At 46.4% G+C, this 18,997-nt stretch overlaps 1 protein-coding gene across 6 annotated transcripts in view; it reads left to right on the top strand.

Annotated features, from left to right (window-relative positions):
• Positions 1–285: 285 nt before the first annotated feature.
• LOC133381685 (oocyte zinc finger protein XlCOF6-like) overlaps positions 286–18,997 on the top strand; it is a 74,916-nt gene continuing 56,204 nt past the window's right edge. The window contains exons 1-6 of one of the 6 annotated variants that reach the window (XM_061621073.1): positions 7,640–7,673; positions 9,208–9,253; positions 9,383–9,482; positions 12,385–12,555; positions 13,633–13,777; positions 16,729–16,803. In XM_061621073.1, coding sequence (XP_061477057.1) covers positions 13,757–13,777; positions 16,729–16,803 — 96 coding nt within the window. In that variant the 5' untranslated portion in view covers positions 7,640–7,673; positions 9,208–9,253; positions 9,383–9,482; positions 12,385–12,555; positions 13,633–13,756. Of the gene's footprint in view, positions 2,446–4,433; positions 4,445–7,592; positions 7,674–9,207; positions 9,254–9,382; positions 9,483–12,384; positions 12,556–13,632; positions 13,778–16,728; positions 16,804–18,997 lie in introns of those variants that run through there. The other 5 variants (XM_061621075.1, XM_061621072.1, XM_061621074.1 and 2 more) reach the window with 5 other exon arrangements.

Consider the following 18,997-nt stretch of genomic DNA (forward strand, 5'->3'; position numbering starts at 1 on the left):
CCCACCTGCGTTTGGCATAACAGGGCAATGTTGTCGGCATATAGAACTCAGGTTAAGTGCCTCCTTGCCAAGACAGAATGGTGAGAGTTTACTGCCGACAGGTGTTTTGTCAGCGAGTTTATATAGATATTGAATAGGGAGGGAGGGCCATGCAAAGATAAAAGGGGGAGAATAATGGAGATGTAAAAATAGAGAAGCAGATAATTGGGCTTCATCTGTGATGAAATGCTTTGTTTCTGCCTTGAAATTCCAATGTGTTTTTTTCAACCCACTTCCCCCTCAGCAGGTGACCGGCAGAATGAGAATTATAGAAAACCACAGATGGTGCCACTGTTAATAGCCAAGACTGAGAGTCAAAAAGAGATATTTGGAAAGCACAGGGGACCAAAAACGTCTGAAAGAAAGCAGCCAAAGAATGGGAGCAAGAAATCCTCTACTTGTCATAGTTTTCATCAAAGAACACATACTGAAGAAAAACCATTTAAATGCAGGGAATGTGGAAAAAGCTTTACTCAGAACAATCACCTTACTTCACATCAAAGAACCCACACAGGAGAGAAACCTTTTAAATGCATGGAGTGTGGAAAGAGCTTCAGTGTAAGCAGTAGCCTTAAATTACATCACCGAACACACACAGGGGAGAAACCATTTAAATGCATGGTGTGTGGAAAGTGCTTTAGTCAGAGCAGTAATCTTACTTCACATCAAAGAACCCACACAGGGGAGAAGCCATTTAAATGCAAAGAGTGTGGAAAGAGCTTCAGTCAGAGCGGTAACCTTACATTACATGAAAGAACACACACAGGGGAGAAACCATTTAAATGCAGTGAGTGCGGAAATAGCTTCAGTCTAAGCAGTAGCCTGAAATTACATCACCGAACACACACAGGGGAGAAACCATTTAAATGCGAGCAGTGTGGAAAGAGCTTTAGCCACAAGTGGTACCTTACATTACATGAAAGAACACACACAGGGGAGAAACCATTTAAATGCAGGGAGTGTGGAAAGAGCTTCAGTGTAAAAAACAGCCTTACTTTACATCACAGTACGCACACAGGGGAGCAACCATTTAAATGCAGGCAATGTGGAAAGAGCTTCAGTGGAAATGGTAACCTTAAATTACACCACAGAACCCACACAGGGGAGAAGCCATTTAGATGCAAGGAGTGTGGAAAGAGCTTCTCTCGGAATGATCAACTTTCATTACATCAAAGAACCCATACAGGGGAGAAACCATTTAAATGCAGAGAGTGTGGAAAGAGCTTCAGTGGGAATGGTCAACTTAAATTACATGAAAGAACCCACACAGGGGAGCAACCATTTAAATGCAGGCAATGTGGAAAGAGCTTCAGTGTAAGCAATAAACTTACTTTACATCACACAACACACACAGGGGAGAAACCATATCAATGCATGGAGTGTGGAAAGAGCTTCAGTGAAAGCAGTAACTTTAAATTACATCACAGAACCCACACAGGGGAGAAGCCATTTAAATGCAAGCAGTGTGGAAAGAGCTTTAGACACAAGTGGTACCTTACAGTACATGAAAGAACCCACACTGGAGAAAAACCATTTAAATGCAGGAAATGTGGAAAGAGCTTCAGTCAGAGCAGTAAACTTACTTTACATCACAGAACCCACACAGGGGAGAAACCATTTAAATGCAGAGAGTGTGGAAAGTGCTTCAGTCAGAGCAGTAGCCTTACTTTACATGAAAGAACCCACACAGGCGAGAAACCATTTAAATGCAGGGAGTGTGGAAAGAGCTTCAGTCAGAACAGTAGGCTTACTTTACATGAAAGAACCCACACAGGCGAGAAACCATTTAAATGTATGGAATGTGGAAAGAGCTTCAGTGTAAACAGTAGCCTTACTTTACATCACAGAACCCACACAGGGGAGAAACAATTTAAATGCAGTGAGTGTGGAAAGAGCTTCAGTCAGAGCAGTGACCTTACTTCGCATCAAAGAACCCACACAGGGGAGAAGCCATTTAAATGCAAAGAGTGTGGAAAGAGCTTCAGTCAGAGCGGTAACCTTACATTACATGAAAGAACACACACAGGGGAGAAACCATTTAAATGCAGTGAGTGCGGAAAGAGCTTCAGTGTAAGCAGTAGCCTGAAATTACATCACCGAATACACACAGGGGAGAAACCATTTAAATGCATGGAGTGTGGACAGGGCTTTAGTCAGAGAAGTAAGCTTACTTCACATCAAAGAACCCACACAGGGGAGAAGCCATTTAAATGTAAGGAGTGTGGAAAGAGCTTCAGTCAGAGCGGTCACCTTACTTCGCATCAAAGAACCCATACAGGGGAGAAACCATTTAAATGCAAGGAGTGTGGAAAGAGCTTCAGTCAGAGCAGTCACCTTACTTTGCATCAAAGAACCCATACAGGGGAGAAACCGTTTAAATGCAGGGAGTGTGGGAAAAGCTTCAGTGTAAGCAGTAGCCTTGTTTTACATCACGGAACCCACACGGGAGAAACCATTTAAATGTAGTGAGTGGAAAGAGGTTCAGTCAGAGCACACTTACTTCGCATGAAAAAACACTGTGGAGTAACTTTTTTAATGCACGGAGTATGGAAAGAGATTCAATGAAAGCAGTAGGCTTACATCACAGGGGATACACAGGAGAAACAATTGAAATGTAGGGAGTATGGAAAGAACTTCAATGGGAGCTTTATTCTTCATCTTGCAGGCTACATAGATTAAAGCCCTATACAGGTTGGGGCCTGGATGCTTAAAAGATTATCTCACCTGTTATATATGCAGCCCATCACTGAAGTCTGCAGAAGATGGCCTCTTACGCATACCATCTCATTGGGAAGTCCACTCTGCATGATAGAGAAACCTGGCCTTTTGTGTGGTGGCATCTACTTTTTTGAACTTCCTCCTGTTACATATCAGACAGGTGTTTTTTTTTTTTTTTGGTGCCTATAGAAAACCTTCCTTTTTCAATAAACCTTTTAAGGGCAGAGCTTCATTACTGTTTCTGTGGGATTTTAAAAGGTAAAGGTGTCCCTGCACTTGTAGTGCGAGTCGTTTCCGAGTCTTAGGGTGACGTCTTGCGACGTTTACTAGGCAGACCGTATATATGAGGTGGGACTGCCAGTTCCTTCCCCGGTCTTTCTTTACCCCCCAGCATATGCCGGGCACTCATTTTACTGACCACGGATGGATGGGAGGCTGAGTGGACCTTGACCCCTTTCACCGGAGATTCGACTTCCTCCTTCCCTTGGAATCGAACTGCAGACGTGAGCAGACCTTTGGCTGCATTACTGCCGCTTACCACTCTGCGTCACGGAGGGTCTGTGTGGGATTTTAAAATGTTTTAAATTGGTTTGCATATGAAATGTTTTTTTATTGTTGGTATTTTTGAGATACTTTCTGGGAAGTGATTTCTAAATGAAAATAAAATAATACTAGTCCTTGTTTCTAATGGTCTCCTTACTCAGTGTTTTCATATAGTTTAGTTTAGCATACCTTTAACTGTTGATTTTATTGATTTTTAGTGTTTTTTAAATGTTGATTTTTTATTGACCATTTTAATGTACATTTTATATTCTTTATAAAATTCTTCTGCAGTGTACACATTTTATTAATATAAATAACTAAAAAATGTATTTTTGTGTATAACATGGTTTTTATTTTGCTTAGATGTTTTTTGTATTGGCTATTCTAACATCTTTCATAAAATCAAATGAATTCACTAGTTTTCTGCTGATGTATTTTAAATACATTTCCCAAACTGATTTCACTCCACAGTCTCATCTGGTCTCAGTGCTATTTCCTAGCAGGCAAATGAAGGACCTCACTGTCATCTGGTGCGCATAGAGAAAAGGAGTGAGAATTGGGTTTTGTCAGCGGTCACATAGCCAAATGGCTTCTCCAGGTAATAGAAGGGCCTTTAGGAAAGGCAGCAAAGCTGCAGAAAATCTCTGCTTAAATTATTGGGGGAGGCAGTTTGTTGGGATAGATAGTTCTGGGCCAGATATATGAATGGTCTGGTAACTTCAAACTAATCCATGTTGTGTAACTAATCCATGTTATGCAATTGTTAATGATGCTTCCCTGTAGTTTCTCTCTGGGAAGCAGTATGCCTCTGAATGCCATTTTCTGGGAATCACAAGTGTGAAGATTACTGACTGGGAGGTCAGTTGCACAACTGCTGATCTTGGGGACCAGGTTTCTTGAAGGACTCCCTGTTCCTGTCCCCTCCTGCCTCTTCCTTGGGATCTAGCCAGTAAAAGTGATTAGACTGGTGAGCTAGTGTTATTGTTGTTGTTCCCAATGTAAATAACAAGTGCATGTCAGGACCCCACTAGGGATCAGCTGCCCTGCACCTTCAATTTAGTGTTGCAAAGCTCATCATGGAATTGTTTATTGCATGATTGGTATCTCCTCTAGTTTGGCCCTTAGACTGGCAGTGGCTGTCCAAGTCCTGTTCTCCAGCCTTCTTGCCTGAGAGCCTTTTGACTGGAAAGTTCTTTGCCTCCACCTCATGCACTCTGTCCAATGAGTAGGAGTACCTCCCACAGGTTCCAGACTTTAATAACCTTGATTTTGAAAGTAGTTGTGTCAGAAACTCATTTCACAGAAAGCAAACTGGTGAGGTTTGGCCCAGAACTTGAATACAAGGCAGAGGTGGAGTCAGAGCCCAAGCACACAAGAGCACTTCTTTGAACCCAGTTTTTTTCCTGTGATAGCACATCTATTTCACAGAAGGCAAACTCTATTTCTCTCCCCCTTCTGCCAGCCGACTTGCCCCTCCAATCTCTCTTTCTCTCTCCCTCCCCAATTCACCAGCCATTCACAACCTGGTAGCAGCATCAATAGTGTTGCATAGTGGACCTACAAACAGCAAGAAAGGGTATTGCTGATCACCCCAGAGGTTCCTGGGTCATCCTGAGTTATCTCCCATTTCCCAACACAAAAAGAGGCAGCAACATGTGTGTTTTAGGGATGCCAGGTCTCTGCCTTTCTGCTGGAGTCTCCGGCAAAAGGGGGGCGTCTCCAGCCTCCGGCAATACTTTATTTAAAAAGGTGGATCTCTGGTTTTTCATTGGCCCCCTCAGCCACGCATGCGTGATGGACGCACGCATACGTTGGGCTGTGGAGGGCCGCCTTCCTGGCTTTCCCTCCCTTTGTCAGGCAGGCTCAGGCAGGCCGCACGCCGCCGCCGTCTCCTAGCTACCGCTGCCGAGATGGGGGCCACGCAGCCTGTCAGTCTCAGCAGGAGCCGTGGAGGGCAGACCGGGTTGGCTCCTTCTTAACCCCGGAGCCAGTTTTCCTGCTCTGGAAAGGGCAGCCGGCGGCTTCCCCCCCCTGCTGTGGGCGCCGCTGGGCGGCAGTGGCAGCGATGGGGCTCGCTCAGCAGTCTCGGGCTGGGGGCGGCATAGCGGCCACTGCCTCCCAGCGGCGCACACAGCAGGAGGGGTGAAGCCGCCGGCCGTCCTTTCAGGAGCAGGAGAACTGGCTCTGGGGTTAAGAAGGAGCTGGACCGGCCTGCCCTCCACGGCTCCTGCTGAGGCTGATAGGCTGCGTGGGCCCCGTCTCCTAGCGACCACTGCCAAGACGGGGCCCAGCAGTCTCTGATACTCTCATGATCTGCTATTTGCTGTTTCATTAATTTTTTTAAAATACAAGATTTATCTTCCTGAAATTTGGTATCGTATTAATTATTGCAGCTTAATAACAATAATAACCAGGAGTGGTGAGGAAGTACCATTTTAATGACCCCTATAAATTATTTGGCTTAAAAATGAGAACTTGTGGTTGACCATAGACACAGGGTTTGTAAAAGCTTTTTAGAAGCAACTATCACCACTAACAGCCACCCATAGAATATTTATGTTCTTCATGGTTTCTGTGCACTCCCATATATGGTTTCTGAGGACCCTCACTAAGCAGTTGTCTCTGTTTTGGAGAGATAGATTAAAGATACCATGTCAGTTGCCCTTCAGAACCAAGCTTTGGGTGCTATAAAAATACCTAACAATTCCAGTAGTCATACCATTTTTACTAAACATCATCACACCTATCCTCATACCTTATGAGCATTATATTAGAACCAACTATCTCAAATCGGATCTGATGGAGGGCTGAGGTGCTCTCTCCAGACCTGGAACTTCAGGACCCCTTGGAGGAAAGGGAGCAGGGGACCCTTCCCCAGCAGTTCTCTACCCTGCCAATGAACCTGATATCACTGATACGTAGTACGCATTCATTCATTTTTCTTTTCCCAATATGAATGTTCCTAGGTCTGGTCAGACTTGTAATATGATGGAACCATTCCATGTATCTGTTGCTTGTCCCCAATGTTCCAGGAAGAGAGAACTATGTTCCCTTCTGATGTTGTTGTGCTCCCAACTCCCATCAGCCCCACCCAGAATGCCCAGTACATTATGGGAGTTCAAGTGCTGTAGAAGATTCCAAAGAATACTCCACGCAAATGCAGAACCAATATGTCTGCCTGCACAGCTGACCACTTTAAAATACAGATACAGGAAAGCAATTTGTTTTTGTGAGCATTATTCATTTAAAACTGTTGTACATATGAAAATTGGCCACACTAAATGCTGAACTACTAAAAAATTGGATAGTCCTGTATAATTTCCATTTTCAATTGCATGCTCCAAGCAACTGTGGTTGCTCCAATGTATCATGCATAATGATGTCACTAGGGCCTGCCCCATGACATCACTAGGGCCTGCCCCATGACATCACTAGGGCCCGCCCCGGGACGTCACTAGGACCCACCCCATGACATCACTAGGACCCACCCCGTGACATCACTAGGGCCCGCCCCATGATGTCACTAGGTTCCGCCCCGTGACATCACTAGGGCCCACCCCGTGACGTCACTAGGGCCTGCCCCCATTTTCTCAGGTTTTTCAATGGCTCTGACCTGGCAACCCTAGAGTGGTTGGTGAATTTTAGTAGGTCTGGCTGATTTGGAAGTTTCTGTTCTGGGCTGGTTTACGTAAAAATGTATTATAGCCCAGAACGGGTATTGGAACGTGGTTTGCGTAGACGTTTTGTGTCTTATTGCATGCATCCCAATAGTCTTGTGGGACTGGTGAATTTGGTGGGTCTGGCTCGCTGGGAAGTCACCGTTCGGGGCTGTTCATTCGTTCCGGAGGGCATTTTGGCTGTTAAAGGGTTAATAAAAATGCTATCGGAATGGTTTTTGTTCCTAAATGTTGTTCTCATGTGTCTCTAACACATCCTAGTGTTTTTGGCATCAATTTCTTTTCTAAAGAGCCCATTCCGGCGTGTTCCGTTCCAGATTTTACACCGTCCCTCCTGAACACTTTACTTTTTACACACAAATGTGTATATTGTATATATCACACAGCACTCACGCACACACCTATCTTGCCACTGCTTCTGCGGGAGGCAAGAGAGGAAGATGAGGTGCAATATTGGGACAGAAGGGAGGGAGGAAACTGTTGGCAGTGGGGGGGCAGAAGCAGCTCTTGCCACTTAGTCCTCCGATGGGTTAAGGCAAGGAGTTCTGGTTCCTAGAGAGGCAGGAAGTCTTAATCACATGGAGGGGGGGAGAGCATATTGAAGGGGAAGTAGGAGGGCTGTCTTCATTGGTATTCCGGGTAAAGAAAGTATTAGGCCCAGAGAGGAGGAAGCGGGAGCGTGCAGAGGGCAAAGAGGTGCAAGGGGGGGGATTTGGTATTTTTGTTGGGGGGTGAGGGAAAAGGAGGGAAGAGCCCCACTCCCCCCTTTCCTCAGAGGGACCCCTGCTGCATGCAATCCATTTGCAGAGGGGGGTCCGAAGTGCCGCGGGGTTGGCCTTTCGAGGCCCTCTTGGAAGCCATCGCCCAGGCAAAGGGATGCAGCTGTTGGGGGTTGATGTCCTGTGTTGGTTTTGAGGGCCACAGCTGGGGGAGGGGAGCTGCCTTTGCAATTCCTGGGCCTGACGGGACTGATGAGGGAAGGAAGGTTTGTTTTTTGGGAGGGGGAGGGGGTTGATGGAAGAGGCCCCTCTTCCCTCTGGAAATCCCTAGAAAGTGCCCCAGAGCTGGAGGAAGAGCCCCTTTTGGATTTCCTAAACTGGAAGAGGGGCTGGTCAGTTTCCTTCCTGCCAGGCAAGACAAATGGAGGGATGGAGAGAGGAATCTGAACCTGACCAGGCTCTGAATGGGTTTCTAGAAGCTTTCAAGGCAGAGGATGGAGGAAATGGGTGAATAAATGCCCCCTCCTCAGCTGGGCTCCAGGGGAAGGGCTTCTCCAGACATCCCCTTGGGGGTGTATTGGAAGGGAAGACCCTAGAGGAGTGGACCTCAGCTTCTCTTGCAGGATTGGTCCATCTGTGGCGGTGCTGGGGGCAGAGTTTGGAGAAGTTACTATTTTAAACTACAACTCCCATCAGCCCCAGCCAGCATGGCCACTGGATTGGGCTGATGGGAGTTGTAGTTTAAAAAAGTAACTTTTCCAAGCTCTGACTGGGGGTCTGTGTCTCCTGGCGTGGCCAGCCTCCCCCCTGTCCAAAGCACAATATCTTGGCAGTGGTCGCAACAGCCCTGTAATGTGGTCCAGGATGAGAGCCTGCGGCTAATGTAGTGGTTAGGGAATATTCTTCAACCCAACGGCCAGATTTACACACAAGCAGCCTTCCAAGGGCCAATTTCCAGTCAAGGGCCAGAGAGGGTGGAGCTATGGATGTGTCACTGACATGCGTATAGTAGAGTCTCTTGTAGCCAGGAACAAGTCAGACATTTCTTCAGTGCAATTAATTAATTATTAGATTTATATCCTGCCCTTCCTCCCAGTAGGAGGCCAGGGCAGCAACGCAGAGCACTCTAAGCAGCGGGGTCAGAGCACGGGGGGGGGGAGAAAAAAAAACTGCTTTCCCTCCAAATTTTTCCACTTTTGTTATGGGCCTTCACATCTCTACAGTAGTGTAGTGGCAAATTCAGAAGTGCAGGGTCCCTTCATGATAGCCATGCCCCCTCCCATCCTGTTCCTGCTGGGTTGAGAATGAGATGCATGTTAATGCCTTCTCCCACAGCTAGAAGCCAAAAAGCATGGAAGGGCAAAGTGTTGCCTCCTGAGAAGAGTCTCAGTGGCTGACTTCACCTCCTTTCACTCTGATTCACTCTAATTATCAGGAAAGAACAAGGAAGCATGTTAGAAGACTCTTCTCAGTGGCTAATACACTCTCCTTTCTTGCTGATTGGCTCACAGGTTGCTGGAGACATGGGAACTCTGCTGAGAGCCTGCTCCCAAAAAAGTAAGGGGTCTATGATCTCTCCCCCCCCCAGATCTATGCAGGTCCCTGGGTGACCCTGGGGCAGTGACCACTTTTGTTCAGCCCAGCCCACCTCACCTATGGAATCAAAGTTTAATGCTATGTCCACAGGGACCCAGATTCAAATCCCTGCTTATGAGTGAAATTCAGGTGGTGTCCTGGGCCCAGTGACAGTGTCGTTGTGAAGACAAAAGGAGGGGGACAAATCATGGTGAGCTCATTAGAGGAAGGCCTGCATAGAAATATAAAAATATAATAAAATGTATCGGTAATAATAATAATAATTAAATCAACTTATTGCCTCAGTTGTTCAACCCAATACAGTAGATGAGTTTGCTGTTAAGCTTTCCACCTCGTGCATCACCTGCTCAACTTGGAGCAGCGTTCTGTAACCTGGTGCCCTCCAGGTATTATTAGACTGCATCTCCCATCAGCCCCAGACAACATGGCCAAATGCCAGGGAAGATGGGGGTTGTAGTCCAGAAATGTGTAAAGGTTAACTTGGATTATACGAGTGGATGGTACTAACAAGGCATCCTGCTGATTTTGACATGGATGTATTGCAAGTAGTTCTTCATATGCTTTTCATTGGCCAGTGAGCTGAACCAGACTGAATGTATCTCACTGTTCCTCTCTGCATATTTCTGATGGAAAGACTGGAGGTGTTTTGCATCCCCAGGAAGCTCCAAGATGGAGTCATTTGACCAAATTCACCCCCAGTATTTCTTTACAATGTGTGCAAAACCTATTTTTATGCCAAATGTCAGGGGCATGACATGGAATTAATACCTGTGCAGATTAAGTTTTTCATAAGAACATAAGAAGAGCCTGCTGGATCAGGCCAGTGGCCCATCTAGTCCAGCATCCTGTTCTCACAGTGGCCAACCAGGTGCCTGGGGGAAGCCCGCAAGCAGGACCCGAGTGCAAGAACACTCTCCCCTCCTGAGGCTTCCGGCAACTGGTTTTCAGAAGCATGCTGCCTCTGACTAGGGTGGCAGAGCACAGCCATCATGGCTAGTAGCCATTGATAGCCCTGTCCTCCATGAATTTGTCCAATCTTCTTTTAAAGCCATCCAAGCTGGTGGCCATTACTGCGTCTTGTGGGAGCAAATTCCATAGTTTAACTATGCGCGGGGTAAATAAGTACTTCCTTTTGTCTGTCCTGAATCTTCCAACATTCAGCTTCTTGGAATGTCCACAAGTTCTAGTATTATGAGAGAGGGAGAAGAACGTTTCTCTATCCACTTTCTCAATGCCATGCATCATTTTATACACTTTTATCACGTCTCCTCTACCCGCCTTTTCTCTAAACTAAAAAGCCCCAAATGCTGCAACCTTGCCTCGTAAGGGAGTCGCTCCATTCCCTTGATCATTCTGGTTGCCCTCTTCTGAACCTTTTCCAACTCTATAATACCCTTTTGGAGATGAGGCGACCAGAACTGTACACAGTATTCCAAATGCAGGCGCACCATAGATTTATACAACAGTATTATCATATCGGCTGTTTTATTTTCAATACCTTTCCTAATTATCGCTAGCATGGAATTTGCCTTTTTCACAGCTGCCGCACACTGGGTCGACATTTTCATCATGCTGTCCACTACAACCCCGAGGTCTCTCTCCTGGTCGGTCACCGCCAGTTCAGACCCCATGAGCGTATATGTGAAATTCAGATTTTTTGCTCCAATATGCATAATTTTACACTTGTTTATATTGAATTGCATTTGCCATTTTTCCGCCCATTCACTCAGTTTGGAGAGGTCTATTTGGAGTTCTTCGCAATCCCTCTTTGTTTTAACAACCCTGAACAATTTAGTGTCATCAGCAAACTTGGCCACTTGACTGCTCACTCCAAATTCTAGGTCATTAATGAACAAATTGAAAAGTACAGGTCCCAAATCCGATCCTTGAAGGACTCCACTTTCTACAGCCCTCCTGTGCTGTAATATCTCTTTAAGGTCTTGGAATTGTCTGTTGAGTTCAGTTGGTGTTTCAGCTGAGATGGGTTAAGCACAGCATAAGCAGATGTAAAGACTGTGCCCTGTGGAATGGTGCTTAAAGTATACTATTCTTATGTTAAAGAATCAAGATGTGTTTATTGTGAAATAAAACACATTATACCTCCATTAGGAGAACTGTCCATTTATTCCTACTCTCTGCTTTCTGCTTCTTAACCAATTCCTTATCCACAAGAGGACATCTCCTCTTATTCCATGACTGCTAAGCTTCCTCAGAAGACTTTGGTGAGGTACCTTGTCAAACGCTTTTTGAAAGTCTAAGTACACTATGTCCACTGGATCACCTCTATCTATATGCTTGTTGACACTATAGGTTACCGAGACAGGACTTTCCCTTGCAGAAGCCATGCTGGCTCTGCTTCAGCAAGGCTTGTTCTTCTATGTGCTTAGTTAATCTAGCTTTAATAATACTTTCTACCAGTTTTCCAGGGACAGAAGTTAAGCCAACTAGCCTGTAATTTCCAGGATCCCCCCTAGATCCCTTTTTTAATATTGGCGTTACATTTGCCACTTTCCAGTCCTCAGGCATGGAGGAGGACCCGAGGGACAAATTACATATTTTAGTTAGCAGATCAGTCATTTCACATTTGAGTTGTTTGAGAACTCTCGGGTGGATGCCATCTGGGCCCGGTGACTTGTCAGTTTTTATATTGTCCATTAAGCCTAGAGCTTCCTCTCTTGTTACCACTATTTGTCACTATTATATCCATGATGAAAAGGGCCCAATAATAAAAGCATGAAATGATTCACAACGTGGAGAAGACACTATGTGGTGAGCAGGAATTAAGGCTTTGCGAACGCGGAAGCAGAGATGAGAGGCGAGGGGTCCAAGATGGGTGAAATTCCTGGGGGTGGCTAAAGACACAACAGGTGCCCAAGCGTGGAGAAAAGTCTGGAAGAAACTGGAGAATGTTCTGAGAGAGATTTGGGGCCTTTAAGGCCTTTTGCAGATCAAGCATTGTGGGGGAAAACAACAGAGGAAAGGGACGTGCCATTTATTGATTTGGATTGAGGCTGCTTATAACATTCAAACCTCTGGAACCCAAATTTGCATGAAGGATGAAATCCCTCCCATCCTCCGTCTCTCCCCTGCAGGCCCTTGAGAGCTGCTCCCTACAAAACGTGCATCGTGGTGAAAGCTGTGGGAGTCCCAGAGCTGGCCCAGTTTACTCCTCCCTCTCAGGCAGCACCATGGCCTCAGAGGCACCGTCCGGATTGTCTCTTTTGTGGGATAGAGTGGAAAGAGCAGCCGGGCAGCCCAATCAGGTAAGGGGAGGATCATTGGGGGAGAGACCGAGGGGACAGCTGGGGTGCATCTCCCTGAGCGTAGCGGGGAGGGCTCTGGGAGAATACTACCTCTGAGGCTGCATAAGGAGAGCCTGTCGGATCAGGCCAATAGCCCGTCTGTTCCAGCAGCCGGTTCTTGCAGTGGCCGACCAGATGCCTGTGGGAAGCCTGCAAGCAGGACCTGAACACATGAGCACTCGCCCCACTTGTGATTCGGTGACACGTGTCTGGCAGAACTCTGGCAAAACTCCTAAAATACACTCTTGGAGAGGTGGGATCTTTTTTGAGAGTCAATCAAGCTATGCCCTGCAATTATGTCTGAGCAGTGTAAAATCCAGACATACTTACCCCCACAAAAGCTAAATAAAAAGTAACTGTACTAAAGAAATGCAAAGAAAAAGAGAGTGGGACAGTTTCAAGAGAGTCACAGGGCTTGGTACCAAAATACCTGATGGAACGCCTCTCCTGACACGAACCCACTCGTACACTACGCTTAACATCTAAGGCCCTCTTCCTGGTGCCCACTCCGAGGGAAACTCGGAGTCTGGCAACAAGGGAGAGGGCCTTCTGAGTGGTGGCCCCCAAATTATGGAATGCTTTCTGTGATGAGGTCAGCCTGGCGCCAACACTGTTATCTTTTCGGCGCCAGATCAAGCCTTTCCTCTTCTCTCAGGCATTTTAGCATGTGCTTTTAAATTGCTTTTTAAAATGTATTTTTAGATTTCTATATTGCTTTTGTGGTAAACCACCCAGAGAGCTTCGGCTATGGGGTTGTATATAAATGCAATAAAATTAATTAATTAATTAATCCCAGCGTGCCCCACTGGTCAGGCTATTAGTACGATATGAACCAAAGTATAGCTGCCAAGTGTCCTGCTCTGTTGCAATTCCCAGCATACTGCCTCTGGCAGCGGAGGGAATGCATTGCCATTGTGGCTCATAGCCACTGATGTCCTGATCCTCCATGGATTTGTCCAATCTTCTTTGAAAGCTATTCAGGTTTTTGGCTGAGCAAATGGTACATGTTGGAGAAACTGCCTCTTCTTCTTTTTCCAGGATCTGTTGCCCTTCCAGGGTCTGGTGACCTTTGAGGAGGTGGCCGTGTATTTCACAGAGGAGGAATGGGCCCTGCTGGATCCCGGCCAAAGAGCTTTGCACAGGGAAGTCATGGAGGAGAATTATGAGACGGTGGCCTCTCTCGGTAAGGGCACTTTTCCCCCTTGACTGATGAATGTTGAAGGTATGGATTTAGTACCTGTGCTATTTAACTTTCCACTGCAGGGATGCTGTCGTGGAAATGGGTGCCTGGCCCTGGATATTTGGGGAGGGACTGCAGCTCAGAAGGGGAACACCTGCTTTGCATGTAGAAGGTCCGAGGTTTAGTCCCTGGCAGCTGCAAGAGGGGTGAAAGGATCCGGTAGGAGGTGCTGGGAAAGGTCTTTCTCTGCCTGACATCCACAGCTAGTTGCTGTAAGCAGGCGGGACTAGATGGACCAATTCTCTGATCTGGTAGAATGCAGCTTCCTCTGTTCTTGGGGCTTTTTGATCATTCAGTGCGAAAAGTGCCCCTCCCTGCCACCTTCTGCTGCCCCATGATGAAAAATCTTACCTTGCAGCAGGAGGAGGAGAGGGCAGGAGCTCCCAAACTCCAGCAGAGCATCTTCTCCTGCATCCTCAACAGATGATTGACTCTGTGCCTTGTACTCTAAACTCCCAGTGGGAAGAGATGCTCCCGGGAGCACCTCCTCCCTCTTTCTTCCTCTGCCCAAAGGTCAGCTTTTGTCTTTGAAGCAGGAAGAAGCGGCAGTTTGGAGAAGAGGAAGCGGAGGTGGAGGCTACAATTTGTAGGGAATGACCTCCAGAAGACAGGACAGAGAGCAAGATTTAGCTTTGCCAGCCCTGGTGGGAAGTCTGGAAGCAGAACTGGAGCACAGAGACTCTTTGACTCAGGCAGGGACACAGCGAAGGCAGCAGGCAAGAAGGTCCCCGAGAAAGGCTCCCTGGCAGCTGGAACAAGGGCCGTTCCCTCAGCTAGCAGAGATCCCGGGAAAGCAGGAATTGCAGCAGCGCCCTTGAAAAGGGGACCTTTGCTCCAGCAGGAAAGGGTCCAGAGAAGGCAGGAACCTGCGGTGGTGAATGAAAAGCAGGGGAGAGTGATGGAGTCAGACCCCAGTTGACATCTGGGGCTAAGATAGATTTCAAGCAGCAAAAGGAACCGCACAAACTGGAACCCAGAGTGGGACCAGGAGTTCAGTTTTATCCACTTTTGGGAAAGGTTTCAAAGCAGATTCCCACATTGGTTAGCTGAGGGAGTTGTATCTCCTGACCAGGTCATGTCCTGTGCATACGACTTGCAATGTCATCTCAGCTGAGAAGACCAATTGTACTCCTTAGGCGACTTTTTCCCATCAGGCCTCTTTGTTTCTGTTGCAAAGTGACCCATATAGAAGCCATTTTTAAAGCTCATATTATCAATATTGAGATGGAGGGTCTCCCAGGCTCTTAAATTAGTAGCCAGCCAACAACACCCTCACATGTGTGAATCTGCCTCTGCTTGAAGATCAGGAGATGAGGCCTTCCTGGTGGTCCCTACACAGGATGAGGTACATGGTCATTTTTCAGTAATGGCTCCTCGACATGGAACATTCTCCCTACGTTGGGCCTCGTCTCTTTATACTTCCATGCCGTCGGTGAAGACATCTTTTTGGGAAGGTGTTCAGAGGAAGACAGACCCGAAATTCCTGCTGCTTTTAATAGTTGTCATTCAGTGTTTCATTGTGTGTTTGGATAGACTGTGGGAGTTTTTTGGGGATGTTTATATATTCTTATCTACTTCTTCTGTATTATAAACTGTCCTGTCCAAAAAGGTGACGTATAATTCACCTACATGACAATGAATAAGTAAATATCCACTAATAGCAGAGCTGTAAAATAATGGAAGAAAATAACGAACTGATAACAGAAACCAGCAATGCCCAATATTGCACCTCATCTTCCTCTCTTGCCTCCTGCAGTAGCAGAAGCAAGACAGGCATGTGCGTGTGTGATATACATAATAGTTTTTGCCGGCAGTTAGGTCTGACCAGGTGAACCAAGTGGCCAGAGATCCCAGCCAAGAATCTTTTTAGGTCTAGGAATATCGAATGGCCGATCAAGAAAGGAAATCTTTATCAGTGTCTATGTATAATTAACGCGTCTAATTTACTATACTTTGTGGACATAGCCACATATGAGAACATAGGTCTTACACAGCACATACAAAGGGGATGTACGCTAACGTGTTGCATTTCAAAGGACAGCATAGGTCACATTGATTTCCATCTGAAAAGGAGTGATCTCACCTTTGCTGCGTGTGGAGCTTAACACTCAGAGCAGGTGGTTCTTTCTTCGACCAGTGTCACGGACAACTGTTAAAAATCCCCAAGGCTGTCTGTCTATTATAGCTCTAATCTGTATCTATCTAGACTTTGTCAGTTCATGTTCATATTACAACTATACTCTTATTTCCATCATTTGAACTCTCATCCTAACCTGCATCTTGATGCTGATGTTGTATTCTAATAAGTTCTCCTGACTCACCCCTGTACAGCTTCAGCCATATATAGACATGATCATTGGCTGAATGCCCGGACTCCTTATAAAATGTTGATACTTTACGGGAAAGAATTTATTTTGGAACTACTGTAAACAAAACTCAAAGGAAAAAAGACACTTTAACTGGCAGCTTGTCTTTTTACTCATGTTTTGGCTTGTATTGTTTGCGCTACTTTTCCACACATAATTTTATGTAAATCAATTATAAAGAATTTGAGATGGCCAATTTCTATAAATACAGGTGGCTTGTGACTCAGTGAATTGCATCCACTGTTGCTGACTTTACTAGGTTCTGCCCTAGTAGTTTGCAGCCTACTAAGAAGCTGGCTTTACTAGGTTCACCCACAACAGGCATTTCAAGATGAGCTTCATGCCCAGTGGACGCATGTTCACAAGTGCCAGACTGACCCTACTTGGTCCACACAACTCTGTTCTATTCACCGACAGCAGGACTTACCAGATCAAAATTATACCTTTTCTTATCTATAAAAATCTCTGTTTGTAAGGGCTGAATATTTTCTGGTCAAAAGTAACTAGTCTTGTCTATTTCCTTCAAAGAGTCGGACCTCCATTCGTGTTGGGAAGAAAGAAAAGATCCCTTTATCCAGTATCCCAAAGATGCGACATCAACAGGTAGATGTTCAGCTGCGTTGAGGCCCCATTTTGGTTTGGAAATTGTAGGATTTTTCACTTCCTGTGTAATATGATTCGTTGCAGATTAATTGACCCATCAGGGTGTGAGTTCTCCTGGAGAACATCTTAGATGTCTTTAAGAAGAGCCTGCTGGATCAGGCCAATGGCAGCATGCCTATAGGAAGCAAGCAAGCAGGATCTGAGTGCAACCCTTGCCCCGTTGGGAGCACAGTGACTGTCTTAGAGCTTCAAAGTGCTCTCTGAAGCACCCTTTCCCCTGTTTTCATTTAGCAGGGGGGGAGGGGAAAAAGGTGCCTTTCGGATGGGCTGCCTGCCAGAGAAGTCCCATGCACAGCCGATCTTTCTAAAAAGCAGTGGCTTCCGAAAGGGAACAGGCACCCACAGCCAAGCTGAGCCCTTGGCTCGTCACCCCACACTGCTTCTTTCAACTTCAGGAGCTGAATGGGGCTGCTTCACAGAGCAGCGCTGGGCGGGAGAAGTGATTTCCATTCATTGGAAACAGCTTCCCCTTCCTTGAGCAAAGACTCATTCAACCACTGATCAGCTGACTGGCAGGTGCAAGTGCGCCCCAGTCCAGCAAAGGAGGAATTGGCAGCCCATTTCAAGGTCCTGGTGGTTCTTTTGAAGCCTCACCTTTATCTGCCACACATCTTATGTCAGATCGGAGGGTGGTGCCTTTATGTCCTCCCTATAGACTTCCCATTCGCATCTGATCAGGCACTGTGAGGATGCTGGACTAGATATTTATTTTATTTATTTGTTTATTTAATTTAATTGATATACCGCCCTAAGCCAAAAAGGCTCTTTGGGCGGTGTACATGAGAGATAAAACAAGCACAATATATAAACACAATAAGTATAACAAAATCAAAGATCAAAACAAACAATAACAAAGAACCAACAACGTCAAAATACAACAATAATGAAAATACTGATAAAATACACTATAGAATACAATTTAAAATACTCTTTAAAATGCCTGGGAGTATAAAAAGGTTTTCACCTGGCGCCGAAAGGATAGCAGCGTCGGCGCCAGGCATACCTCATCGGGGAGACTATTCCACAGTTCGGGGGCCACTACCGAAAAGGCCCTAGTTCTAGTCACAACCCTCCGGGCTTCTCGATGGGATGGCACCCGGAGGAGGGCAATAGATGTTGAGTGCAGTGTATGGGTAGGTTCATATTGGGAGAGGCGTTCCACCAGATATTGCGATCCCATGCCGTGTAGGGCTTTATAGGTCAAAACCAGCACTTTGAATTTAGCCCAGAAACAAATAGGAAGCCAGTGCAGATGAGCCAGAACAGGTGTTATATGAGCAGACCTTCTGGTCCACGTCAGTAATCTGGCCACTGCATTCTGGAGTAGCTGTGGTTTCCAAACTATCTTCAAGGGAAGCCCCACGTAGAGCGCATTGCAGTAGTCCAGCCTAGATGTTACCAGAGCGTGAACAATTGAGGCGAGGTCGTCACTGTCCAGATAGGGACGTAGCTGGGCTACCAGTCGAAGATGGTAGAAAGCATTCCGTGCCACCGAGGCCACCTGGGTCTCGAGAGACAAGGAAGGATCGAAAAGAACTCCCAAGCTACGAACCTGTTCCTTCAAGGGGAGTGTAACCCCATCAAGAACAGGATGAACATCCTCCATCTGGGCAGTGAAGGCACTCACCAACAGCATCTCGGTCTTGTCAGGATGGAGCTTCAGTTTGTTAGCCCCCATCCAGTGCATTATCACGGCCAGGCAGCGGTTTAGCACGTTAACAGCCTCACCTGAAGAGGATGAAAAGGAGAAATAGAGTTGTGTGTCATCAGCATACTGATGACAACGCACCCCAAAACTCCTGTTGACCGCACCCAGCTTCTGCATGTAGATGTTAAAAAGCATGGGGGACAGTACCGATCCCTGCGGGACTCCACAATGGAGAGTCCAGGGTGTCGAGCAATGTTCCCCAAGCACTACCTTCTGGTGACGACCCACCAAGTAGGAGCGGAGCCACTGCCAAGCAGTACCCCCAACTCCCAACTCCGTGAGTCTTCCCAGAAGGATACCATGTTCGATGGTATCAAAAGCAGCTGAGAGATCAAGGAGAATCAACAGGGTCACACTCCCCCTGTCCCTCTCCCGACAGAGGTCATCGTACAGGGCGACCAGGGCTGTTTCGGTGCCATAACCAGG

Source organism: Rhineura floridana, chromosome 3, assembly GCF_030035675.1.
Source record: "Rhineura floridana isolate rRhiFlo1 chromosome 3, rRhiFlo1.hap2, whole genome shotgun sequence".
NCBI classification, from domain to species: domain Eukaryota; kingdom Metazoa; phylum Chordata; class Lepidosauria; order Squamata; family Rhineuridae; genus Rhineura; species Rhineura floridana.